At 63.1% G+C, this 22,080-nt stretch overlaps 2 protein-coding genes across 2 annotated transcripts; one reads left to right on the forward strand and one right to left on the reverse strand.

Moving 5' to 3' along the window:
- Positions 1-110: 110 nt before the first annotated feature.
- Positions 111-2,225, reverse strand: CHURC1 (churchill domain containing 1). Its single transcript, XM_036383658.1, has 4 exons — positions 2,159-2,225; positions 1,853-1,988; positions 963-1,033; positions 111-533 (listed from the first exon to the last, which is right to left on the reverse strand). The coding sequence occupies exons 1-4, from the start codon at positions 2,195-2,197 to the stop codon at positions 441-443; spliced, it is 339 nt and encodes a 112-aa protein (XP_036239551.1). The 5' UTR covers positions 2,198-2,225; the 3' UTR covers positions 111-440.
- A 1,130-nt stretch (positions 2,226-3,355) lies between these two features.
- SPTB (spectrin beta, erythrocytic) lies at positions 3,356-22,052 on the forward strand. The gene is made up of 36 exons (XM_036383640.2): positions 3,356-3,557; positions 6,871-7,068; positions 7,143-7,294; positions 7,467-7,640; positions 7,753-7,844; positions 7,927-8,007; positions 8,100-8,215; positions 8,415-8,527; positions 8,607-8,794; positions 8,876-8,993; positions 9,340-9,498; positions 9,581-9,883; positions 10,033-10,183; positions 10,275-11,142; positions 11,225-11,362; positions 11,453-12,212; positions 12,298-12,500; positions 12,584-12,674; positions 12,746-12,892; positions 13,384-13,647; positions 13,780-13,995; positions 14,082-14,171; positions 14,269-14,544; positions 14,884-15,014; positions 15,264-15,468; positions 15,550-15,924; positions 16,065-16,309; positions 16,390-16,528; positions 16,602-16,686; positions 16,782-16,978; positions 17,064-17,173; positions 17,447-17,531; positions 20,238-20,407; positions 20,486-20,659; positions 20,731-20,773; positions 21,224-22,052. Exons 2-36 carry the CDS (start codon positions 6,921-6,923, stop codon positions 21,392-21,394), a joined length of 6,978 nt encoding a protein of 2,325 aa, XP_036239533.1. The 5' UTR covers positions 3,356-3,557; positions 6,871-6,920; the 3' UTR covers positions 21,395-22,052.
- Positions 22,053-22,080: the final 28 nt, after the last annotated feature.

Below are 22,080 nucleotides of genomic sequence, written 5' to 3' on the forward strand. Positions count from 1 at the left end.
TCCACAGGCTTCTGGGATGGAAAAAGTCTCCTGCATCAGTTCCCAACACCCTTCACCAACTACAGGGGGTGAAGCCCACTCCCAAAATACTCCTGCCTGTGCCAGCAAGCTGTCACACATCACATTTATTACCCCACATACGAGGGCTCCTGAGGTGGGATGGGGTGGGAATCCCTTTGGATTCTGTTTTAGGGACCCTTTTATGTCTTCAGCACACAGGAGCTTGGAATGTGGCACTGCATCCCATCCTTGCAGTCAGGGTCAAAGCCAAAAAGCTCCAGAAACATGGGAGCATCCGGTGTTGGGTATTCGCTGCATCCAGGCTGGAAGTTTGGAGGGGCAAATTATGTCAGGGACTGTGTGGTCCCCATAAATACAGTGCCAGGTATCCAGGGATCTCCCAGAGCTCCTGAAAGCTCATCCTGGGACACACACGGGGATCAGAACAGCGGGGTCATCTGGCGAGGGTCATCAGGCAGAATGCTGACGGAATCCTCTGCACGGCCACAGAGCAGGCACAGCATGGTATATTCCTGGGGGAAGGAAAAGGGGGGGCTGGAAAAAGGGGGGCTGCCACAGCCCTGCTCCCCCACAGGGAAACTTGAGCCAGATCTGGTACCCGATCCCCGATTGCAATCAGAGCCAGGGGATCTCGTTTCCAGCCCCACTGGCTCCCCTGAGCCCTTTTTCCAGCCCTTTGCTGCATAGGAGATGTGCCAGGAATGAGGAATGGGGGTCACAGCCTCCTCCCATCATCCACATTCCCATGCCAGGTGAGCTGGGCTTCCTCCACAAGGCACAGACTGGTGCTGGGGGGTCTCCAGGTAGCCCTGAACACAGGGATGGGGCTCTGAATCCTTCAAGGCTCTGTCCCAGGGAAGGTGGGAATCAGCCCATGTAAGGATGGGTCTGGAATTCCAGAGACAGAGTTGGGAAGGGCTTTTGGGGGACAAGAGACAAACCTGGTAGTCATCCACCACACTGAAGGTGTACTCATGGCGTGCGATCAGGTGGTGGCAGTTCTTGCACAGGTCTGTGGGGCAGGGGACAGTGGGGTGAGAGGACAAGGACACTGTCCCTGGGGTATCCCCCTAGTCCCAATCTCTTGGGACAAGCCCCAATCCTCCATGCTTGCCCTTGTTCCCAGGGCATAGACGTCCCAGTCCTTAAAACATCAAGCCCCCAAAATTCCCCCACAGCAACTCACCCCCGTTAATGCCCATCAGTAGCTCCCTGATACTCCCTCTAAAACCTGAGACCTCCTCCCTGGGCATCCACCATTTCCACCCTTAGGGACCCCCCAAATATCGGGGCCCCAACTTTTCCCTACTCAAACTAATCCTCCCTTAGGCCTCCCCCTCCTTTGACCTCTGAGCCTCCCCACCCCATCACGCCCCAGCCCTCGAGAGCCCCCCCTTCCCAGCCCTCAAGACCCCCCAGAATCCAAATGCTATCCCCAGGCCTCAACCTTCAAAACCTCCACCTGTGCGCCCCAGCCTTCAAGACCCCAAGATCCCAAGGGTCCCCTCCAGCCCTCTCTAACCCTCAAGATCACCCAAGCTCCAGACTCCAAAGCTCCCCCAGAGCCTTCAGCATCCCTCAAGACCTTCAAGACCCAAGGTCTCCCCCAATACTCAACACCCCCAGACCCCCGACCCCTCATAGCCCTCAAGACCCCCAACCTTCAGTGAACCCTAAGGCCCAGGAATGGCTCAGGGATCCCCCAAATATCGCCCTTAAGAGTCCCAACCCCAAAGGTCCCCTCAGGGCCCCCAACCCTCAAGACCCCAAAAGCTCCCCCACCCCCTCAAGGCCCCTCCGGCCCTCACCCCCCCGGTGCCCCCCACCGCACGGTCATAGGTGACGATCTCCTCCCCGTCTTGCAGGCCCTCGGCCCGGTTGCTGACCAGCACGAAGTCCCGGCGGCCGCACTGCGCGCACCCCACGAAGTTCAGGAGGAAAGATCCGCCCTCCAGGCAGGTGGTGCCCTAGGGCGGGAGCACAGGCTAGGACCTGGACCTGGACCTGGACCTGGACCGGGACCGGGACCGGGACCGGGACCGGGATCGGGATCGGGATCGGGATCGGGATCGGGATCGGGATCGGGACCGGGACCGGGACCGGGACCGGTGTCAGTGCCCCCCTTGCCCGCCCTCACCCGCTCGGGGTACTCGGTGCCCACACAGCCGCCACACATCTCGCACCGCCCTCCCCCGCAAATGTCGCGAGACATGCGGCGAGGGGCGGGGCTCAGCGACGGGGCTGGAGAACGAGGCTCTGGGTGTGGGCGTGGCCTGAAGAGCAATGGGCGTGGCTTAGAGAAGCGGGCGTGGCCTAGGGAGCCGTGGGGCTGCTTGGGGCAACGGGGAATAACTGGGGAGGGTCTGGGATAGTCGGGCACCCAGGGCTAGTGGGGACACCTGGAGCTACCTGAGTGCACCCAAGGCTGGTGGGGGACACCTGGAGCTACCTGAGTGCACCCAAGGCTGGTGGGGGACACCTAGAGAGACCTGGGGAGCACCAGGGGCTAGCGAAGGCCACCTAGGGCTAGCTAGGAGCTGCCTGGGATTAGCTGGGAGCTATCCAGGACTAGTGGGAGACCCCGGGAAGTACCTGGGGGGGCATCCAGGGCTAGTGGGAGACACCCAGGACGAGCTGGGGGACATTCAGGGCCAACTATAGGGTGTTGGAAATTGTCTGGGGGACACTCTGCATTAGTGGGAAACACCCGGGGCCAGGTGCGGGGTGCCTGTGACTTGCTGGAGGGCATCCGGGGATAGTGGGGGACACCCAGGGCTGATTGTAGGGCGGCTTGGGCTAGCTGGGGGTCATCCAGGGGTAGCTGGGGACTGCCTGCGTTGGATGGAGAGCACCACCGACTAGTTGGGGGACATCCAGGGCGGCTGGGGGTCACCCAGGACAAATTAGGGGATGCCTAGGAGGAGCTGGAGGACACAGAGATCTAATGAGGGGGTGCCTGGGACGAGTTGGGCTACTCACAGGGCTGGTGGAGGACACCTAGGGCTAGCTGAGGGGTGCCTGTGATTAGCTGGGGGGCATCCAGGGCCAGCGGGGGACACGTGGGCTGGCCGGAGGGGATGGTCAGGGACCCCCGCCGGTGTCGGCGGAGCGCTGCGCCTCTCCGCAGCCCGCAGGTGCCGGTGGCGCCGGTGCTGCTGCCAATGATGCTGCCGCCAACGGCGCTGCCGCTGCCGGTGCTGCCGGTGTCGGTGCTGCTGGTGCTGCTGCCGGTGCCGGTGGCGCTGGCGGCCGGGGGGCGCCGCTGTGCTGCATTGCGGGGCGGGCGGCCCGTCCCCGTCCCCGTCCCTGCGCCCATCCCCGTCCCCGCCCGCCCGGTCGGCTCGGCCCGGCCCTCCCGGGGGGAGCGGGGCTATCGGGGCCGGGCAGCGCCGCCGGCTCCGGGTAGGAATGTCCCTGCGCGCCCAGATAATGTTATTTATATCGCGGTGCAGGGCGGCTCCGCTCCCCCCGCCCCGCTCCCGCACCGGCCCCGCCGCCGCCGCCGCCGCCGCTCGCCCGCCCGCCGCCCCGCGCAGGTGAGACCCCGCGGCACCGGGATGCGCCGCTCCGGGGAGCACGGGAGGGACCGGGGGACAGCGGGAGGCACCGGTCCCCGGGGACACGCGGGGGGGGGCACCGGCAGGCGCTGCCCGCCCCGGGGATACCGGGTGGGGGGTGCGGCACCGAACACCGGGCGCGGTACCGGGGGGCGACGGTGGGCACGGAGGAAAGTTTGGTGGCGAGGGTGAAGAGACCTCCGCGGAGCCTGAGCCCCCTTTTCCCCCGCGGCAGGGGGGTCTGCTGTCACCGCGCGTCCCTCGGGGCTGCTCTCGGGAAGGACGGGGCGGGCGAGTGGCGGTGACTTTCTAGGGACACCCTGTGGACAGCCCGGGGACAGTGTGGGGACACCCTGGGGACACTTTTCCTGGGGTGTCAACTCCTGGAGGGCTCCCCACACTAGTCCTTGGTGCTCCCAGCACTGTTGGGACACGGTGGAAAAGCCGAGTCCTGAGGGTCTTGGTGGGACACATCACCCAACCCACTTCGTTTCCCAGCTTTTAGCAACTGGGCAAACTGGAGGGTTACTGGGAAGGGTTTTTGGGGTGCCATGCCCTTGTCCCCCTTGTCCTGGTGCCAGGAGGATGTTCACGGGTGGGCGTTGGGCTGGGGGAATTCTTACCCTCACCCCAATAATCCAGGTGTCCCCCAGGCCTGATTTCCCAGCTTTTCCCTTTATAAATCTCCAGCTCCCAAACCAGGGGATTGGGGTGCCCTGGAAGACAGTGGCAAGCACAGGAGACTCAGTAAACCCTGCTGGATGCCAGCATGGCCCCCCACAGAATATTTTATAGCTATCATGTGGTTTTGGGGCACTGCCTGGTGGTTTTGGGGTGCAGGGGGGGGGCAGCTCCTAAGAAGGGAGCGGGGCTCAGCTAGCGCCGTGCGCAGGGGAGGCCTATTTATAGCAAAAAATGTCTGTGGAGTGTCAGCACGTGTGCGTGTCACCGGCTTGGGTGACATGGGACAGTCCTGGCACGGCCGGCATGTGGCCCTGGGGAAGCCCAAATTCTCCTGGCGGGTGGGAGTGTGGCTGGGGAGCCCTGGCCGGGGCAGGGCAGCGCTGCCGGAGGAGCTGTGCCGTGCCTTTCCATGCCCAGGTGCCCCGTGCTGTGCCGCGCGGCCGTGCCGAGAGGGACCATCTGCTCCCGGGCCTGGCCCTGCGCCTGGCACGCAGGGGGCTGCTGGGGGGCTGCCCCCCGGCTCCTGCCCCTTCCCAACCGGAGCATGGCTGCTTGTGGACATGGGGGAGATGCCAAATCCAAGTGTTTTGGTGAAGTGGAGCAATGGGGACACGCCAGGCTCTGGGTGGCAGTGATGGGACAGAATTTCGGGGTGTTTTGGGCGATTCTGATGAGTTTCTGTACACTGGAAATGGGTTTGCTGGCAGCATACTGTGGCTGTGAGGGATGAGCCAGGGAATGGGTTTGAGGGTGCCATAAGTGCCAGGTGCCAAACGCTGCCCCAGCCGCCCTTGGGGTGTGGGGGGACATTCCCTATGCCCGGCGGGGGGACCGTGGTGGTGGCACGGTGCCAGCCCCTCACCGGGAAGTGCTGATTCACCGAGGCGAGCCGCTGGCCGAGGAAGGCGACGCTGCCCGGGCCATGGCCGCAGGATGCTGGCGGCGAGGCCGGCATGCTGGCATTCCCAGCTTTCCGCACGCTGAGCGGCAGGAATGACAATTCCCGGGTGGCGGGTGCTGGTGGCGGCGTGGCTGTGGCAGGGAGGGATGCTCGGAAGGTGCCAGTGTGGTGGAGGGAGATTTAAAGGGTGGGTGAGCGCCCGCGCTCGGAATGCTCCCATGGGCCTGCTGTGGCTCCCTTCGGCGTCATCTCCTCCTCCTCCTCCTCCTCCTCCTCTTCCTCCTCCTCCTCCTCTTTCTCCTCCTTGGATGCTCGCAGCCATGGCCCCGCTGCTGTGTTGTCGGGGTCACAGTCAGAACTGGTCTCTCCTGCAGACACCAGACACAACTTAGCATACCCAAACTGCTGGCAGTCCCTGAAGTTTTGGGGACAAAATCCCCAGATTTGGTCTCCCAGAAGGCTTTCCTGCTAGGGCAAGCTGGGTGCTCTGGCAGAGGCACGGAGTCATGGCATGAGGGGCTGCCCTCCTGCCTGCTCTGGTACACATCTGCATGGCCCTGTACCCACGCGAGTGCCTGTCGTGTGTGTCCCATGCACACTCTGGTGTGTTCCTGCATGTCCTTGCTCTGGCATACAAACTCTGGCACATTTCTACTTGTCCTTGTTCACCTGTGCACGCTCTGGCATGTCCCTGTGTGTCCTTGCTCACAGGCGCACTCTGTCACACTTCTGTATGTCCTCGTTCACACGTGGATGCTGTGACAAGTCCCTGCGTGTCCTGGCTCACAGGTACACACCCTGCCACCCTTCTCCATGCCCTCCCTCACACTTGCACACTCTGGTGTGCTCCCAAGTGTCTTTGCTGTGCTGCCCACACTCCTGCACGCTCCTCCATGTCCTTGCACGCTCCCGGTGCCTCCAGGTCCAAGCCAAGGCCCTGCCTGTGCTGCCCCGATTAGGGTGCGGAGTTGGGGTGTGGCACAGCCTGGGCCACCCTGATAACCCTGCCAGGGGGGACATGGGGGATGCCCGGGGCATCCGAGGGGGAGCTGGGGGCCCATGAGTTGTCACAGCTCACGGGGACAGCAGGGATTTGGGCACACGGGTTCCCCCTGGCACCCACTACTGAGGGCTCTCTGCAGCTCTGGGTTGCAGGAGAGGTCCTGGACATGCTGCTGGCTGTAGGGAGCCCCAGCCCATCTCCTTGCACCCCTCAGGGGCCCCAGCAGCCACCGACAGCTGCTCAGAGGCATTTTTAGATACCAGCCATGTCCTATCTATGTCTCAAATGTCCCCGGGGGTGGGTGCCCCCCCCCTGCCGGCAGCTGTCACCCACTTTCTGCCACCAGTGCGGGCGAAGCCCCTGTGCAGTGCAGGGGTCGGGGTGGGAGTGAGCAGCAGCCCCTTCCCTGGGGGCATCCAAGGATTGGGGGGACACCTCTGGGGACCTGGGCTGGGGTTTCAGTTGGGCAGACGGACCTGGGTGGGGACTCAGCACCGTAAATAGCCATTAGCAGAGCTCGGCAGGGCTCAGCACGGTGGTCCTGGAGAGGGCAGCTGCCAGGTGCCCCCCCCACACCTGGGTGGGGCGAGGCTAAATCCCTCTGAGCAGCTTATCCCAAGGCTCTGAGCTGCAAATCCCCACGTGCCGCAGGGCCGGTGAGCCACCGTGGCCGCACTGATGCTCACGGTCCCGCTGTCCCCCAGGGGCCTCTCACCGGTAGCTGACGGCCACCGGGCCGGGGCACACTGGGACCATGACCTCGGCCAATGACTACGAGCAGCTGGAGCTGCAGCAGCAGTACAGCCGCATCAATGTCCGCTGGGACGCGTCCGACGATGAGCTGGACAATGACAACAGCTCCGCACGGCTCTTCGAGCGCTCCCGCATCAAGGCCCTGGCAGGTGGGTGGCAGGTCCCCTCGATCCCACCTGGGTTGTCCCCACTGTCGGTGACCCCATGCCCGCTGTCCCTCCAGATGAACGGGAGGCCGTGCAGAAGAAAACCTTCACCAAGTGGGTGAACTCGCACCTGGCTCGTGTCACCTGCCGCATCTCAGACCTCTACATGGACCTCCGGGATGGACGGGTGCTCATCAAGCTGCTGGAAGTGCTGTCAGGAGAGCTTCTGGTAGGAATCCCATCCAGCTGGAGACCCTAGGACTTGTGGCCTGCCCATGGCACTCTACACCATTTTTCTTGGTGTTGGCCAAGGGGTGGCAGCATGGGCGTGGGGGTGTCCCTGGGCAGGGCTTGGGGTGCCTGGTGTGGGAGGGAGGGTACTGAGCACTGTCACACACCAGCCCAAGCCCACCAAGGGCCGGATGCGGATCCACTGCCTGGAGAATGTGGACAAGGCGCTGCAGTTCCTGAAGGAGCAGCGGGTGCACCTGGAGAACATGGGCTCCCATGATATCGTGGATGGCAACCACCGCCTTGTCCTCGGCCTCATCTGGACCATCATCCTTCGCTTCCAGGTGAGGACAGGTGGTTTGGGGAATCCCTCTGCTTCACACCTCATTCCCAGGTGGGAGCCATCCTCCATGGAACTGCTGTTCCAACCCCAGAATAATGTCCTTTTGCCCCCAGATCCAGGACATTATTGTGGAGACGCAGGAGGGCCGGGAGACTCGCTCTGCCAGGGATGCACTGCTGCTCTGGTGCCAGATGAAGACAGCAGGGTAGGTGGTGGGACCCCCATGTGACTGTGTCAGGGTCTGTGAGTGTCCAGAGAGTGACAATGATGCCCTGTCCTCACCGCAGGTACCCCCATGTGAATGTCACCAACTTCACCTCGAGCTGGAAGGATGGGCTGGCCTTCAATGCCCTCATCCACAGGCACAGGTAGGTGGCACAGCAGCAGGCACTGGGGCAGCAGTGTCACTGAGAGATGTCCCACAGGTGTGTCACTGCTGTCTCGTGCCCTCTGTCCCCAGGCCCGAGCTGGTTGACTTCCAAAACCTTACCAAATCCAATGCCCGGCACAACCTGGAGCATGCGTTCAGCGTGGCAGAGCGGCACCTGGGCATCACCCCTCTCCTCGACCCTGAAGGTGAGGCAATTGCTGCTAGTCCTCCTGCCTCAGTTTCCCCTGGGATATTCCCAGGCTCCAGAGCCTGGAGCACAGAGAGGTTCCCAATACATGGAAGGAGGGCCTGGGTGGGCACAGGAGGGACCTCATGAGGCTGGGGTGGCCTGTGAAGTGGGCTGAGGTTGGGTCAGGAGTGACACCTCTTACTCGCACCGGGCAGATGTGTTCACGGAGAATCCTGATGAGAAGTCCATCATCACCTATGTGGTGGCCTTCTACCACTACTTCTCCAAGATGAAGGTGCTGGAGGTGGAGGGACGGCGCCTGGGCAAGGTAGGGTATGGTGTTGAAGTGGTTGGGGGTATTCTCTTGGGGTGCCAGACCCTCATGCTCACCCCTGGTCCCACCACAGGTCATCGAGCACGCCAAGGAGACAGAGCGGATGATCGAGGGCTATGGGGGGCTGGCGTCCGACCTGCTCACCTGGATTGAGCAGACCATCGCCTCCCTCAACAGCCGCAGCTTTGCCAACTCGCTGGCTGGGGTGCAGCACCAGCTGCAAGCCTTCAGCACCTACCGCACCGTGGAGAAGCCCCCCAAGTAAGAGCCCCCCGCTCCCCATGCCCGCCCGGTGGTGTGGGGCACCCAAGGGTGCCCAACGCTGAGCTCTCTCTGGGGCAGGTTTCAGGAGAAGGGCAACCTGGAGGTGCTGCTCTTCACCATCCAGTCGCGGATGAGGGCCAACAACCAGCGCGTCTACACCCCACACGAGGGGCGCCTGGTCTCTGACATCAACCGGGTACGGGCTCCGTCTGCTGTGGGAGCTGGGGGCTGTCTCCTGGGGCTGAGTCAGGTCCATCTCCTGGGGGAAACTGAACTCCTCTCCTGGGGCAGATTGGGTCCATCCCTGAGCAGTTCAGGTCCTTGGGCAGGCTGGGATGAGTCCTGGAGCAGGTTGAGTCCATCTCTTGAGGCAGTTCAGGTCCATCCCAGGACATGCAGAATCCATACTGGGACAGGACTGATCCATCCCATGGCAGGCTGTGTTCCTCCACCTGGGAGTCACCAACAGAACAAGACACGGGTGGGTGGGAGGATGTGGGATATGGGGATTGTGCCACTTGTCCAATGCCGCCTTCCCCCAGGCCTGGGAGCAGCTGGAGAAAGCAGAGCATGAGCGGGAGCTGGCGCTGCGTAATGAGCTGATCCGTCAGGAGAAGCTGGAGCAGCTGGCACGGCGCTTCGACCGCAAAGCAGCCATGCGGGAGGCCTGGCTGAGCGAGAACCAGCGCCTGGTGGCCCAGGTGAGGAGGGGACCACCCACCCCGGGGACCCCCCACCCTGGGAAGCTCACCAGAGCCTCACCACGGGCTCTGTGCCGGGCAGGACAACTTTGGGCAGGACCTGGCGGCGGTGGAGGCGGCCAAGAAGAAGCATGAGGCCATCGAGACAGACACGGCTGCCTACAGGGAGAGGGTGCAGGCCATTGAGGCGGTGGCCAAGGAGCTGGAGCTGGAGGGATACCACGACATCCAGCGCATCAACGGGCGGAAGGACAATATCCTGCGGCTCTGGGAGCAGCTCCTGGAGCTGCTGGCTGCCCGGCGCCAGCGCCTGGAGATGAACCTCACCCTGCAGCACCTCTTCCAGGAGATGCTCCATTGCATTGACTGGATGGATGAGGTCAAGGTGAGCTATGGGCATTGGGTGTCACCATGGGTGAGCTGTCTTTGTCCCACCAGGTGTTGGTGGGAGCTCACCAAGGAGGGAGATGAGATGTCAGGGTGCTGGTGCTGAGTTTTGGGTGTCAGCGGGTAATAGCTGAGGGTCTCCTGCAGGTGAAACTGGCATCTCCTGAATCTGGGAAGCACCTTCTGGAAGCAGAGGAGCTGCTGCAGACCCACCGTCTGCTGGAGGCCGACATGGCGGTACAGGCAGAGAAGACCCGGGCCATCAGCGCTGCCGCCCTCCGCTTTGCTGATGCTGAGGGTAGGTGTGCCAGGACACCCCTGCATCCCTGGCATGGCCAAGGGAAAGCAGGACACTGTCCTGACGAGCACCCACCCTGCTCCCTGCCCAGGCTATCGTCCCTGTGACCCCAAAGTCATCCGGGACCGTGTGAGCCACCTGGAGATGTGCCGGCGAGAGCTGCAGGTACTGGCGGCGCGGAGGAGGGCCTTGCTGGAGCAATCCCGCTCCCTCTGGACCTGCCTGTGGGAGCTAGACGAGGCAGAGAGCTGGATCAAGGAGCAGGAGCAGCTCTACTCCTCCCTGGACTTCGGGAAGGACCTGCCGGGCGTGCTGCTGCTCCAGCGCCGGCACGCTGCCTTCGAGGCTGAGCTGCGGAGCCGGGGCGGGCAGCTGGAGCAGACGCTGGCGGTGGCTGAGGGGCTGGCGGCCGCGGGCCGGGCGGCCGAGCAGCTGCGGGAGCGGGGGGCGGCCGTGCGGGCGCTGTGGGCGCAGCTGGAGGAGCTGGCGGCGTTCCGACGGCGCGGCCTGCGGGAAGCCGAGGGCTTCTTCCAGTTCCAGGCGGAGGTGGAGGAGTTGGCGGAGGGGCTGCAGGATGCCCGCCGGCGGGCGGCCGCCGAGGAGCTGGGCCAGGATGAATCCCGCACCCTCGTCCTGCTGCGGCAGCACCAGGAGCTGCTGGACGAGCTGGCGGCCGCCCGGGAGCAGCTGGACAGGCTGGCTCAGCAGGCCGAGGGCTTCCCGCCGGAGCTGCGCGCCGGCCCCGAGGCGCAGAGCCGGCTGGCAGCCCTGCGGGAGCTGCACGCCGAGGCGGCCGCGCTGGCCGAGCGCCGCGGCCGCCAGCTGCAGGATGCCCTGAACCTCTACACTGTTTTCGGGGAGAGCGACGCCTGCCATCTCTGGATGGGCTCCAAGGAGACCTGGCTGGCGGAGCTGGAGGTGCCGCAGGCGCTGGAGGACCTGGACGTGACGCAGCGCAGGTAGAAAGGAGCCCCCGCCGTGGCGGTGCCGCCGTGCCCTGTCCTGAGCTGCTGCTCGTTCTAAGCCTGGACCTTCCCACAGGCTGGACGGGCTGGAGCAAGACATGGCCACCGTGGCTTCCCAGATCGCCGCGGTCAACCAGGCGGCCGACGGGCTCCTGGCTAGCGGGCACCCACGGAGCCCCCAGGTCCGGCAGTGCCGGGACCAGCTCAATGAGAGGTACGGTGGCGGTGGTGGCGGCGGTGGTGCCGGGGCAGGCGGTGACGCGGTGCCAGTGCATTCCCTGCCATCCCCCCCTCTGTCCCGCAGGTGGGGCCGGTTCCGGGAGCTGGTGTCGGAGCGCCGGAGGGCAGTGGGCTCGGCACTGCGCCTCCTCAACTACAACCTGGAGTCCGAGGAGACCCAGAAATGGCTGCGGAGCAAAGCCCGGGCGGTGGAGGCCACGGCCGAGCTGGGCCGTGACCTGGCCGGCGTCCTGGCCACCCAACGCAAGCTCTACGGCATCGAGCGGGAGCTGGCGGTGGCCCAGGACCGCCTGGCCGCCCTGCGCTCCCAAGCCGAGCGCCTGGCCGAGGAGCGGCCCGAGGCGGCCACCGAGGTTGCCCAGAAGCTGGCCATGGCCACCTCGGCCTGGGACGAGCTGCAGGCGGCCCTGGCAGAGCGCGCAGCGTCCCTGGGGGAAGCCGGGCAGCTCCGGAGTTTCCTGCAGGACCTGGATGACTTCCAGGCGTGGCTCTTCGGCGCTCAGAAAGCCGTGGCAGCCGTCGATGAGGTGCCGGCGACGCTGGGGGAGGCAGAGGAGATGCTGCAGCGGCACGAAGCGGCCCGGCGCGATGCTGAGGAGCATGCGGGAGCCTTCGCCGCCTTGGTGGAGGCGGGGGAGCGGGTGCTGCGGGGACAGACGGACCCCGAATACGAGGGGCTGCGGCAGCGCCTGGGCGGCGTGAAGGACGGCTGGGCTGCCCTGGGCAAGATGGCAGAGGCTCGGAAGCGCTTCCTCACCCAGTGCCGCAACTTCCAGGAGTTCCTTCGCGACACCAAGCAGGCGGAGATCCTCCTCACCAAGCAGGTGGGTGCTCAAGTGATGTCCTTTGGGGCTCACGGGCACCCCAAAAACGGGTGATCATGCACTGATCCCTTGCTGTGCCCCTCAGGAGTACACGCTGTCCCACCTGGAGCTGCCCTCCACACTGGAGGGCTCGGCTGCTGCCCTGCACCGCTTCCAGAACTTTCGCGCTGGTGTGGAGAGCAATGCCAAGAAGGTTCCAGAGGTGGTGGTTGGTGGCACCAAGCTGGTGGCTGAGGAGAACATCTTTGCCGAGAAGATCTCTGAGAAGTGCCGAACTCTCCAGGAGCGGTGAGTCCGGCACAGAGCCGGCGGATGGGTGGACAGTGTGTGGGTAGCAGGGCTGATGCTGCACATCCATGGTTCCCTGCTAGGCATGGAGCTGTCATGGACAAGGTGGAGGAGGCAGCGGGTTTGATGCAGGACAACCACGACCTACAGACCTTCCTGCAGAGCTGCCGTGAGGTAGGAATTCAGGATGGCTGGTGGCATCCCTGGGGTCCCCACTGGCTAAGCACTGACACCCCTCTCTTCAGTTTGATGCCTGGGTGGATGAGAAGATGCTGATGGCTCAGGATGTCTCCTATGGAGAAGCCCGTGGTCTGCACAGCAAGTGGCAGAAGCACCAGGCATTCATGGCTGAGCTGGCACCCAACCAGAGCTGGCTGGAGAAGATTGAGGCGGTGGGTGCCAGCACTGTGATCAGAGAGGGGGAACGGAGTTGGGGAAGAATCTGGAGCATGAGGAATTGCTGAGGAGCTGGGAGGTTTGGCCTGGAGAACAGGAGGCTCAGGGGGGACCTTCTTGCTCTCTACAACTCCCTGACAGGAGGGTTCAGCCAGTTAGGGATTGGCCTCTTCTCCCAGGAAATAAGGGAAAGGATGAGAGGAAATAGCCTCAAGTTGCACCAGGGGAGGTTTTGATTGGGTATCAGGGAAAATTTCTTCTGGGAAAGGATTGTGCAGCCCTGGCACATTCTGCCCATGGCAGTGGTAGAATCCCCATGCCTGGTGGGATTTGGGGACATGGGTTAGTGGTGGCCTTGGCGGTTCTGGGGGAATGGTTGGACTCGTTGTCCTGAGAGGTCCCATGACTCCGGAATGCTCCCAGCCTGCTGCATGGGTGAGATGTCCCCGTGCCACAGTGACCACCCCGCTCTGTGCTGCTGCCGCAGGAGGGGACGGAGCTGGCTGGGCGCAAGCCGCAGTACGGCGTGGAGGTGGCGCAGCGGCTGCAGGAGCTGCGCCGGCGCTGGGCCGAACTGCGCAGCGCGGCCGAGGACAAGGGACGGCAGCTGTTCGAGGCCGAGCGCGCGGCGCTGTACGCCCGGAGCTACGGGGAGCTGGAGAGCTGGCTGGGGCGGGCGCAGGAGGAGCTGCGCCATGCCGAGAAGGTCAAGGATCTCACCGCCACCAACCTGCTGCTGAAGAGGTTGACGGTGGGTACTGGCACCTCACAGGGTCCTTTGGGAAGGGGCAGGAGGTCCAAGGTGATGGAGTTTGTTCCCAAATGGGACTGGGGTTCTCCATCTTGGCTCAGATCCCTAACTCACATGGATTTACCCTGCCAGAGACTGGAAGAGCAAGTGAGAACATGGATGAAGGAGCTGGAGGAACTGGGGTGGCAGGGCACCCCTGGTACTGGAGATGTGCCAGATACCACCAGGCAGGAGGAAATGCTCCGGCAGCGAGTCCTTGAGCTGCTGGAGCCACTGGAGAGGAAGAGGAAGGAGTTGGAGACTGCCAAGGCCATGTACCAGCTGGGGCGGGATCTGGAGGATGAGACGGTGAGTGTCCTTGCTGTGGCAGGGGCTGAGGGGCTGGGGGTACCCATGGGTGCTGCAGGGGACTCAGTGGGTGCTCCTTCCCGCAGCTGTGGGTGCAGGAGCGGCTTTCCCTGGCGAGATCAACGGATCATGGCACCGACCTTGCAAGCGTGCAGCGCCTGACCAAGAGGAATGAGGTGAGCCTGGGTACTGCACCAACAGCCACCATCCCAGGTGGTCCCTCGGGATCCATTCCATGGGTGACTCTCACTGTGACTTCCCTCCTGCCGGCAGACACTGCAGAAGGAGCTGGCGGGCCATGCCCCCCGCCTGGGCGAGGTGCTGAGCCGGGGAGAGGCAGCGGGAAACGGCGAGGAGCCAGGCCCGGAGCTGGCGGCACAGGCGCAGGAGCTGCGGGCGCTGTGGGAGACGCTGCAGGAGGAGGCAGCTGCCCGGCACCGGCGCCTGCGGGAGGCTGAAGAGGCCCAGCAGTACTACCTGGATGCTGACGAGGCCGAGGCCTGGGTCAGCGAGCAGGAGCTCTTCATGGGACCTGAGGAGAAACCAAAGGTGAGGAGTGATTCCATGTGGTGCTCCGTGTTTGGGGGTCTGTGCTGCACTGGGCCATGCCTTGCTGGGATATCTAGTGTTGACCCAGGCAGTGCCACACTGTTCTGTTGAACATTGTCCACATGTGACACCATGGTGTGCTCTGCTCTTATGTGTCATTCCCATGCCATCACACAGCATCCACCCATTCCATGCCATGCCCTTCAGAGCTCACCATTGCTCCCTGTGGTATCTGATGGAGCCAGGACATTCCCGTAGGGCAGGCACTGAGTCTAGAACCTAGTCCCTGTCCCCCAGCCATGCCAGGTGCTGATGGCACCGATGTTTTCCATGCCATAGGATGAGGAGAGCTGCTTGATGATGCTGAAGAGACATGTCCGGCAGCTGCGCTCCATCGAGGACTATGGACAAACCATCAAGGAGCTGGCGGGGAGGGCGCAGCAGCTGCTCTCTGCCGGCCACCCCGAGGGGTAGGTGCTATGCCACATGTCCCCTGTCCTTCGTGGCAGCCCCGTGCCCTCAGCACTGTGTGGGTGGGGGGTTTAGCTGGAGCTCTGGCAGTGTCAGCTGCTCCAGTTGGGCAGGGAGGTGGTCGGAGAGGGATATGGGGAGCACAAAGCGGGTCCTTCACCCTCAACCCCCCTGGATGTCAACACGGGTGGGTCGGGGACATTTTTTCGAGGGTGAGAACTGGGTGTCTGTGTGCCGGGGCCGCGCAGGGAGCAGATCATCCGGCTGCAGGGCCAGGTGGACAAGCACTACGCGGGGCTGAAGGAGGCGGCCGAGGAGCGCCGCCGGCGCCTGGAGAACATGTCCCACCTCTTCCAGCTGAAGCGGGAGGTGGAAGAGCTGGAGCAGTGGATTGCTGAGCGCGATGTGGTTGCTTCCTCCCCGGAGATGGGGCAGGACTTGGACCATGTCATGGTGAGAATGATGCCGTGGATGTGGCAGTACTGGCGGGTGGCTTGAGGGGGGTGACTTGACTCTTCTCTTCCCTCCATGCAGCTCCTGCGAGAGAAGTTTCGTGAGTTCGCGCGGGAGACAGGGAGCGTGGGGCAGGAGCGCGTGGACCGGGTGAACCTGACCATTGAGGACCTCATTGATGCGGGGCACATCGAGGCAGCCACCATAGCTGAGTGGAAGGATGGGCTGAACGAGAGCTGGGCCGACCTTCTGGAGCTGATTGACACCCGCATGCAGCTCCTCGCCGCCTCCCATGACCTCCATAAATACTTCTACGACGGTGCTGAGCTGCTGGCCCTCATCGCAACCCGGCGCCAGGAACTGCCCCAGGATCTGGGCGAGGATGCTGGCACAGTGGAGGCTTTCCACCGCATGCACAACGCCTTTGAGAGGGACCTCCAGCTGCTGGAGGCACAGGTGAGGCTCCAACCTGACATGGGTGCCAGCACTCAGCATTCTCTGTGGTCTGGTGGAAGGTGTCCCTACCCGTGATGGGAGGCTGGGCTCAACGGTCCTTAAGGTCCTTTCCAACCCAAGCGGTTCTGTGGTTCGTGCAGGTGCAGCAGTTTCGGGAGACAGCAGCGCGCCTGCAGACCGCCTATGCCGGGGAGAAGGCAGCTGGAATCCAGGAGAAGGAGCAGGAGGTGTCCCGAGCGCTGCAGGAGCTGCTGGAAGCGTGCAGCGGGCGCCGGGCACGGCTGACAGACACGGCTGACAAACATCGCTTCTTCAGCATGGCACGGGATCTGCTCTCCTGGATGGAGAGCACCGTCCGGCAGATTGAGACACAGGAGAAACCCAGGTATGGATGCACCCAGTGGGCACCCGGCATGGGACATGGAACTGATGGCACCACTGTCCCTGACGCCTCTGTGTCCTCAGGGATGTCTCCTCGGTGGAGCTGCTGATGAAATACCACCAGGGAATTAAGGCTGAGGTGGATGCTCGAGGCAAGAACTTTACTGACTGCATCGAGCTGGGCAAGAAACTGCTGCAGCGCAAGCACCAGGACTCGCCAGAGGTGAGGGAATCAGGGATGGGGTGTGGTGGGGGTGATGCCATCTGTGCCACTCCCTAACAGCATCCCCTCACAGATCAAGGCGAAGCTGGTGGAGCTGGTGGACAAGAGGAAAGCCATGATGGAGACGTGGGAGCAGCGCTGGGAGCGGCTGCGGTTGTGTGAGTGCACTGGGGGTGCCAGGGAGGAGTGCAGCAGTGCCGGGGGCAGCGGGGCAGCTGGTCCAGGGGCTGAGCATTGCCCATCCTTCCCACAGTGCTGGAGGTGTGCCAGTTCTCCCGCGACGCCTCGGTGGCCGAGTCGTGGCTCATGGCTCAGGAGCCCTACCTGGCCAGTAGCGACTACGGGCAGACGGTGGATGCGGTGGAGAAGCTGCTGAAGCGGCATGAGGCTTTTGAGAAGTCCTCCGCCACCTGGGAGGAGCGCATTGCTGCCCTCAGGAAGCTGACAACGGTGAGAAAGGCTCGGGATGAGGCCTCTGCCGGCCCTGCCACAGTCTCCCCCCCATCCCTTACCACCTTCACTCCTTGCCTGGCAGCTGGAGCTCCTCGGCGGGCGGTCTCTGCGTGAGGGGCTGGTGCGAGATGGGATGACGCGCTCCGAAGCTCCCGACTACTGCCTGGATCTGGATGGGGAGCTGGAGGCCGGGTAAGGGATGCCACCATCGTTCCATGTGACCAGGGACACTGTTTCCACATCCCTTTTCTCAAACCATTAAGGATGTTTTGTAGCATTAAGGGGCTTTTTAGCAATTTGCCTTTTGCAAGCAATAAATTGATGTTGATGAAGGGGCGAGATGAAGGTCAAGCTTCACCCTGACAGAGCTTTCATCCCTCAAGGGGGACATGGAGCAGCAGCCAGCCCCATCCCTATGGGATCATGTCTAGGATGGGGATGCTGACTGTCTGTCTCCCTGTGCAGGTCAGAGGAGGAGGAGGAAGAGGAGGAGAAGAAGGATGTGAGCACACAGGACACTTCGCTGCCCACTACAGATGGACCAGAGCCGGTCAGTTCTTGAGTTTAGATTTTACCTTCCCTGATGACCAAAAAGTGTCCCTGCATGCAAAAAGTTGTCCCTGCATGCAAAAAGGTGTCCCTGCATGCAAAATATGTCCCTGTATGCAAAAAGGTGTTCCTGCATGTCCCACAGCTCCTGGCACCCCTTGTGACCATGACCTCACTGTGTTGACAGATCCCTGCATTCCCAACCCTCACCTTGTCCTTGCCTTGTGTTGAATAAATGTTGAATGACCCCAAAAAGGCCGGGTGGGCAGAGGGGTACTTCAGGTCCCCTTTGCCCCAACTCCTGGGGTGACATTGGGGGTGGCACCCATGGTGTATGTGTGTGTCTGGGATCCGTGCAGCAGCCAGAGTTGGAGTGTCTGCCCTGGGGCCACTGTGTCACCCCAAGGGACATCATTGCTGTACAGGACATCAGCACCCTGCAGGGCATCATCACCCTGCGGGACATCACTGGAACTGTGCAGGAGATCAGCACCCTGCAGGGAATTTTCACCCTGTGGGTCATTATCACCCTGTGGAGCATCATCACCCCAAGAGACACAGTCACCATATGGAGCATTGTCACCCCGTGGGGCACTGTCACCCTGTGGGGCATCGTCACCCTGTGGGACATTTTCACTCTGCATGGCATCAGCACCTGTGTGGCATCCTTACACCCTGCATCATTGTCACCCTGCGAGGCAGACATCGTCGCTCACAGGGCATTGTCACCATGTGCCAGCCCCTGTGCTCGCTGCCGGCTCTCTGCTCCTCCCACGTGCTCTGCCTGTGCAGGGACACAATGGCTCTCTGTGGCTCTGCCTGCTTGGGGACAGGAACCTCTCCTTCTGCCTTTTCTGCCTGCCTAGAGACATGGGCATCTCCTGGCTCCTCAGGGACCAGGTCACTCTCCCCTGCCCAGGGACAGGATCCTTGAGTGCCTACACGGAAACAAGCTCATTTGTGCCTGATCAGGGATGTGGGGATCTTCTGGCTGCTCAGGGAGAGTGTACCCCTCTGCCTGCTTGGGAACATGGCCATTTTCATCAGCCTGGGGACAGTAGCCCTCTCTGCTTACTGCCAGCCTACTCAGGGACATGGGCATCCTTTTGCTCCTTGGGGACAGGAACCCCTTCTGCCTCTTCTGCCTGCTTGGAGACATGGGCATCTCCTGGCTCCTTGGGGCAAGATCATTTCTGCCAGCACAGGGATACGCGCATCTTCTGGCTGCTCAGGAACAGGATCCTCTCTGCCTGCTTGGGGACATGGCCACTTTCAACTGCTTGGGGACAGGAGTGCTCTCTGCTTACTGCCAGCCTGCTCAGGAACATGGCCATCTTCTGGATCCCTGGGGACCAGATCACTTTCCCCTGCGTGGGGACAGGACCCTGGAGAACCTACTTGGGGACAAGAACATTTCTGCTGGCTCAGGGACATGGGCATCTCCTTGGGTACAGGGTCCTACTCTGCATTCTGGGGGACATGGGAATCTTCTGGCTCCTTGGGGACAGGGTGGTCTTTGTCTGCTCAGGAACACAGACACTTTTCCCTGCTTGGGGACAGAAGCCCCCTCTACATGGGACATCTCCTGCTGCCCTGGGAGCAAGATCACATTCGCCTGCTTGGGGACAAGACCCTGACTACGCATCTGGGGACAAGATCTGCCTGCCTGGGGACATGGGCATCTCCTGGCTCCTTGGGGACAGGGGGCCTGACCAAGCCCCTCCTGTGGCACCCAGCTGGATAGGCGTCCCCTTCATCAGGCACCACTGATGCCTCGAGATGATGGCACTGATGCCATGGTCCCCAACCAGACCTCTCACTGTCCCCATGTCCCCTAGGCTGGCAGCAACACTGAGGTGGCTCCCAGGACTGCTCATCTAGCTTGGTTCAACCTCATCACTCCAAATCTGAGGAGACACTGGCACCAAGACTGGGGGCTGCCAGGGCAGGCCCATGTCCCAGCCTCTCACTGGGGTCCTCCCAGTAGCCACCGGTTTTTGTGTACTGGAGCTGGTGGCTTCACTGGCACTGCTGAGGGTCCCAGCTGATTGCTGGGGTCTTCCCAGAACCCACCAGTTCCCACATACTGGAGCTGGTGGGGTCACTGGCACTGAGATCTGGAGGTCCTAGGGCTGGACCATGTCCCAGCTGCTCACTGGGGTCCTCCCAGTAGCCACCAGTTCCTGCACACTGGAGCTGGACACGTGGACACACACACACACACACATTGATACCACACTGAGTGCCAGGGCTGGACCATGTCCCAGATGCTCACTGGGGTCTTCCTAATAGCCATCAGTTCCCACACACTGCATGTGGTGGGGTCACTGGCACTGCATGGAGGGTCCCAGGGCTGGAATCACTGCAGGATTCCTGCCACTCAGTGGGGGATCACATCTGGGATGGGGATGCTGAGCCATCCTCCCAGCAGTCACCAGTTCTCACCTATCAGAACTGGTGGGGTCATTGGCATCCACCCACTCACTGGGGTCCTCCAGTTCCCACACTTCAGAGCTGCTGATGTCACTGGTACGGAGACCTGGGGGTGACCTACCCCCAGGCCACCAGACCGAGGTCCATGACCCACTGGTGACAGCAACCCATGTGCCCAGTGCCACCATGGGAGGGCACGACACCTTGCCACGGGTCTGTCAGGGGCAGTGGGTGGGTGACACTGCAGCATAACCGTGCTGTTGCCTCGCAACAGCTGGCACCGAGGACAGGTGATGAGGAGCCAGTGTCACCGACCCCACGGCCACCGCGGGAGGAGCTGGAGGAGCCGGCCACGCTGCCCGCCCGTGTCAGCAGCGTCCAGCTGGAGGGCTACCTCGGCCGCAAGCACGACCTGGAGGCGGCCACCAAGCGCGCATCCAACCGGTAGGCACGGCAGCGGCGGCGGCGAGCGCGGTGTCCCCGGCGGGGCAGTGTCCCCAGGGTGACACGGTGCTGGTGCAGGTCATGGAGCACGCGGTACTGTGTCCTGCGGGGCGGCCAGCTCGCCTTCTTCAAGGACGCTAAGAGCCGCGCGCTGGGGCTGCCGTGCCAGGGCGAGGAGCCCCTGGGGCTGTGGGACGCCCGCTGCGAGGTGCCCGCGGGCTACAAGAAGAAGAAACACGTCTTCAAGCTCAGGTGAGGGTGCGGCGCCTTGCGGGGTGGCACAGTGGGCATGCATGGCACTGGTGTCTGTGCTCTGTCCCTAGGCTCAGCAACGGCAGCGAGTGGCTTTTCCATGGCAAGGATGAGGTGAGGGGTGGCCTGGGGGGACACGGGGTAGCTAGTGGAACCCAGGGGGCACAGGGTGGCTGGGGGATGTGGTGGTGGTCAGCAATGCCCAAGGAGACATGGGTGGTCAAAAGGTCCAGAGGGACACAGGTTGTTCCCAGGGGGACACCAGTGGTGCCCAGGGATATATGGGGTGGCTGTAGTTGTCATGGGGATGGGGTGGTGGCCAGCAGTGACTGGGGTACACAGGAATGGCCAGGGGAATGTAGTCAGCAGTGGCCAGCAATGCTCAGAGGGGCAGGGGATGGCCAGCGGTGCCATGAGGACACAGTGAGGGGCTGGCAGTGCCCGAGGGGACATGGGTGCCTGCAGAAGACTTGAAGCAACTGGCATCACTCAGGGGGCTCTGGGGTTGGCTGGGACTCTGTTGGGCGCCAGGGAAGCCCCCCTGACCACCCCTCATGCCCGCAGGAAGAGCTGCAGGCCTGGCTGCAGGGGCTGAGCGCGGCCATCACGGAGTGTCGGGGCAGCCGTGGGAAGGTGCAGAGCCTCCCCCTGCCCATACCCCCGGCCCCCCCTGAAGCCCCCCTGCCCCGCAAGGACAAGGAGAAACGCTTCAGCTTCTTCCCAAAAAAGAAATAACCCCCCTGGATGGCGGGGGGGGGAGGGGAAATGACACCCCACGTCACGCCAGCGGGGCCACACGTGCGTAAGGAGACGCGTGTGCGGTGCCTGTACAGGTGCCACCAGGTCCAGAGGGGCACGCGGGGGTCATGCGTGGGCAGGAGCCCCCCAGCCCCCCCGCCATGAGCACACGTGTCCGTGTGCACAGTGTATATATATATATTTGTATTTATATATATACATACATTTACACGCTTCAGGCACACCCCTGTGTGGAGGCGGCCGCAGGCGCCCCCCAGGCATGTGCCCCCCAGTGCCCATACGTGTCCCTGCACGCACACGTCTGCACACGTGTGTCCCCGCATGCAGGTGCACCCCCGGCCCCCCTCCGCACGCACGGCACAGGTGTGCGCCCCACAGGTGTGCATGGACCCCCCAGCACCTGCACGGGGGGTGCGTGGGTGCCCCCCAAAGCCATAACACCCCCCCCACTGCAGCGCGTGGGTGCAGAGGGGGGACCTCCTGGCCCCCGCGGGCACCAACCAAAGAGCGTCAGCCCATGGGGGCCCCTCTCTGGCACCCCCATCCCGTGCCCCCCCCAGCCGGGGTGGGGGGGCCCCCTGCACCCCGCAGCTGGGCCGAGACACCCGGGGGGGGGGGGGGGGGGGGCGGGCGACCACAGAGGAACTTTGGGTTCAGTTTGG

The sequence above is a fragment of the Molothrus ater genome, chromosome 6 (genome assembly GCF_012460135.2).
Source record: "Molothrus ater isolate BHLD 08-10-18 breed brown headed cowbird chromosome 6, BPBGC_Mater_1.1, whole genome shotgun sequence".
NCBI classification, from domain to species: domain Eukaryota; kingdom Metazoa; phylum Chordata; class Aves; order Passeriformes; family Icteridae; genus Molothrus; species Molothrus ater.